The sequence below is a fragment of the Geospiza fortis genome, unplaced genomic scaffold, assembly GCF_000277835.1.
Source record: "Geospiza fortis unplaced genomic scaffold, GeoFor_1.0 scaffold61, whole genome shotgun sequence".
Taxonomy (NCBI): Eukaryota; Metazoa; Chordata; class Aves; order Passeriformes; family Thraupidae; genus Geospiza; species Geospiza fortis.
Genome location: NW_005054430.1, coordinates 1871851 through 1874752, shown reverse-complemented (window position 1 = coordinate 1874752; position 2902 = coordinate 1871851). Strand labels below are relative to the sequence as shown.

Sequence of the window (2902 nt, the reverse complement as noted above, 5' to 3'; positions counted from 1 at the left end):
CGGTGGCTGCTGCCACCCAGGGCTGTCCCCTCTGTCACCAGCTCGTGTTTCTGAGGCTGCCAGGACACATCCCATGCTCCCGCTGTGCCCTCGGTCCCCACTGGCATCCCTGGATCTGGGACATTCCCTCTGCTCCAGAGGGATCCCAGAGGTCCCTCCAGCCCAAGCCATGCCCGGGCTCACAGCTCTGAGCTGCCCTCCCCCCACCCGAGGCCGCTGTGCCCCGCACATGGAACCGGCCCCTCTGTGACATCACCCCGGCCTGGTGGCACCCTGGGCACTGCCAGGGCCCTGGGTGTCACCAGAGGTGACAGCTCTGCTCTCTCTGCCACCTGTGCTGGCACCGATGGCTTTGCTGGGGCTGCTCGTTCTGCTGGCCCTGGCCGGGCCCGTGGGGGGCACCTGGGACACCTGCAGGTCAGTGGCCCCGGGGGGCTCGGGGACACTCGGGGCTTGCCTGGCACAGCCTGGGCACAGAGGACCCCCTGGGGGTCCCTGTCCCTGCTGTCCCCGAGCAGGGCAGTGATGGCTTTGTGCTTCCAGGGGCACCTGCGGGCTCCGGCCCATGGCGTTCGACCACAGCTCTGTGGTCGCTGAGTATTCTCAGGACAACGACTACGACTCCTTGGATTCTTCCGACGGCACCGCCCAGTACCCGGTTGGATCTGCTGGAGTCCACCCGGGGGCCTGGCCTGGGGTCATCAGTGTCCAGGCCACCTGGGACAACGGCACATGGCACATGTGCTCAGGAGCACTCATCCACCCCCAGTGGGTGCTCACCGTGGCTCATTGCTTTGCCCATGCTGGGTAAGGACGAGCAGGGTCACGAGTGTCCCCAGAGCAGGGACAGAGGTGTTCCCACAGGAGAATCAGGGATATACCCAAAGCAGGGACAGGGATGTCCCCATAGGAAGGTCAGGGATGTCCCCACAGTGCAGAGAGGCGCCCAGAGCAGGAAGGGAATTGTGCTGCTGCAGTCCCTGCCTCTGCTCCCTGTCACCCCTCTGCCCATCTCCTGCTCCTCAGGGACATCTCCAGGTGGGAGGTGGTGATTGGGGCCACGGATCTGACCCAGCCGGGCCCCGAGGCCCAGCTGCGCCACATTGCCCATGCTGGGTAAGGACGAGCAGGGACAGGGGTGTCCCTACAGCAGGGACAGGGGTGTCCCCACAGCAGGGAAAGGGGTGTCCTCTCAGCAGGGACAGGGATATCCCCACATGAGAATCAGGGATATACCCAAAGCAGGGACAGGGATGTCCCCATAGGAAGGTCAGGGATGTCCCCACAGTGCAGAGAGGCGCCCAGAGCAGGAAGGGAATTGTGCTGCTGCAGTCCCTGCCTCTGCTCCCTGTCACCCCTCTGCCCATCTCCTGCTCCTCAGGGACATCTCCAGGTGGGAGGTGGTGATTGGGGCCACGGATCTGACCCAGCCGGGCCCCGAGGCCCAGCTGCGCCACATCAAGCCCCTGCTGGTGCTCCAGCACTACGAACCCCGCCAGAGCCAGCACAGGGCCCATGGAACCCCCAGAGCCAGCACAGGGCCCATGGAACCCCTCAGGGCCAGCCAGGCCTCAAACATGGCGTGGCCCCGTCTGGGCCTGGCCCGCTGCCCTCCCAGCCCCGTGTCCCCACCACTGACAGGTGTCCCTTGCCCATCCCCGTGTCCCTGCCCAGTGTCCCGCTGTCCCCAGGGCTGGCACTGTGCCCACAGAGCCTTGCCATGGAACCCAGCCAGGAATGAGCTCTGGAGGGGTCGGGTTGGGCAGGGCCGGCCCAGCCTGGCACAGCCCATCCTGACCCCTGTCTCCTGTGGCAGGGGGACAGCGGGGGTCCCCTGGTCTGCAAGGACAACACCGGTGACTACTTCTGGCTGGTGGGCCTGACCAGCTGGGGTAAGGGCTGCGCCGGGGCCAAGCGGCCCGGGGTGTTCACGTCCACCCAGCAGTTCCACACCTGGATCCAGGTGCAGATGGGGCTGCTCCCGCCTGAAGCTGACGCTCAGCCGCCCGAGCCCTTCCCGAGCCCGGAGGAAGAGCCCGACGCTGACTTGGAGGATGAGATGAATCCCAACCCGGATGACTCGGAGGATTACTCGAAGGTTTCATTCCAACAACAGATCCTGGGGAAATTCCTGAACCTGCTGCTGGAGCTCCTGCAGTTCCTGAAGGGAGAGAAAGCCTGAGCAGCGGGACGAGCTGATCCAGTTCTGGCAAGCATTCCCTCCTGGGGCCGTGGCTGTGGGGCCAACCCAGCCCCGGCGCCCAGGGCTGCTGTGCCCTGCCCACGCTGACCCCTGCGCCCACCCCGATGGTGAATCCAGTTTGTGCTTCAATTAGAGTTGTTCCAGTTCCCAGTTAGCCACGGTGTCCAGTTTGGTCTCCTGGGAAAAACAGGGATGGGACAATCTGGGGGGAAAGGGCGGCCTGGAGGGGAGGATGGGCCGGGAGGTGGAGAGAGGGAGAAAGTGCTCCAGCCCAGGTTCCCCAGCACAGCCTCAGGTGTGCCTGTCCCGGGAAAAGTCCTGGAGAGGGACAGCAATGGGGACAGCTGGAGCTGCCATCCTGGGGTCCTGTGGGGGTGCTGGAAGTGCCACCCTGAGCTGTGGCTGCTGCCACCCAGGGCTGTCCCCTCTGTCACCAGCTCGTGTCTCTGAAGCTGCCCGATCCCATCCCATGCTCCTGCTGTAGGAGCAGGGCTCAGGCTCTGCTCCGGGGGTCCCGGCAGTGGCACCAGAGGAGCGGGCAGGGACAAATGCCAGGAATTCCCCTGCACAGGAGGCAGAGCTGCCCTGGGCAGTGCCCAGCCCTGAAGGGAGACCACAGCGAGGTGGAGCCTCCTCCCTGGGGATATTCCCGAGCTACCCAGAGGCCACCTCGTGCTCTGCGATGTCCCTGCCTGGGGA

The 2902-nt window shown here is 65.4% G+C and overlaps 1 protein-coding gene across 1 annotated transcript; it reads left to right on the top strand.

The window, feature by feature from the left end:
• Positions 1-337: 337 nt before the first annotated feature.
• LOC102034910 (acrosin-like) lies at positions 338-2297 on the top strand. The gene is made up of 4 exons (XM_014309454.2): positions 338-417; positions 544-807; positions 1382-1511; positions 1817-2297. Exons 1-4 carry the CDS (start codon positions 347-349, stop codon positions 2180-2182), a joined length of 831 nt encoding a protein of 276 aa, XP_014164929.1. The 5' UTR covers positions 338-346; the 3' UTR covers positions 2183-2297.
• The last annotated feature ends 605 nt before the right edge of the window (positions 2298-2902 follow it).

Bases quoted from the DNA above. Each gene is read 5' to 3' on its own strand.
- LOC102034910 (XM_014309454.2), top strand. From the start codon at position 347: ATGGCTTTGCTGGGGCTGCTCGTTCTGCTGGCCCTGGCCGGGCCCGTG. The intron at 808-1,381 runs GTAAGGACGAGC...CCTGCTCCTCAG, and splicing joins CATTGCTTTGCCCATGCTGG to GGACATCTCCAGGTGGGAGG. The intron at 1,512-1,816 runs GCCCATGGAACC...CTCCTGTGGCAG, and splicing joins CCCGCCAGAGCCAGCACAGG to GGGGACAGCGGGGGTCCCCT.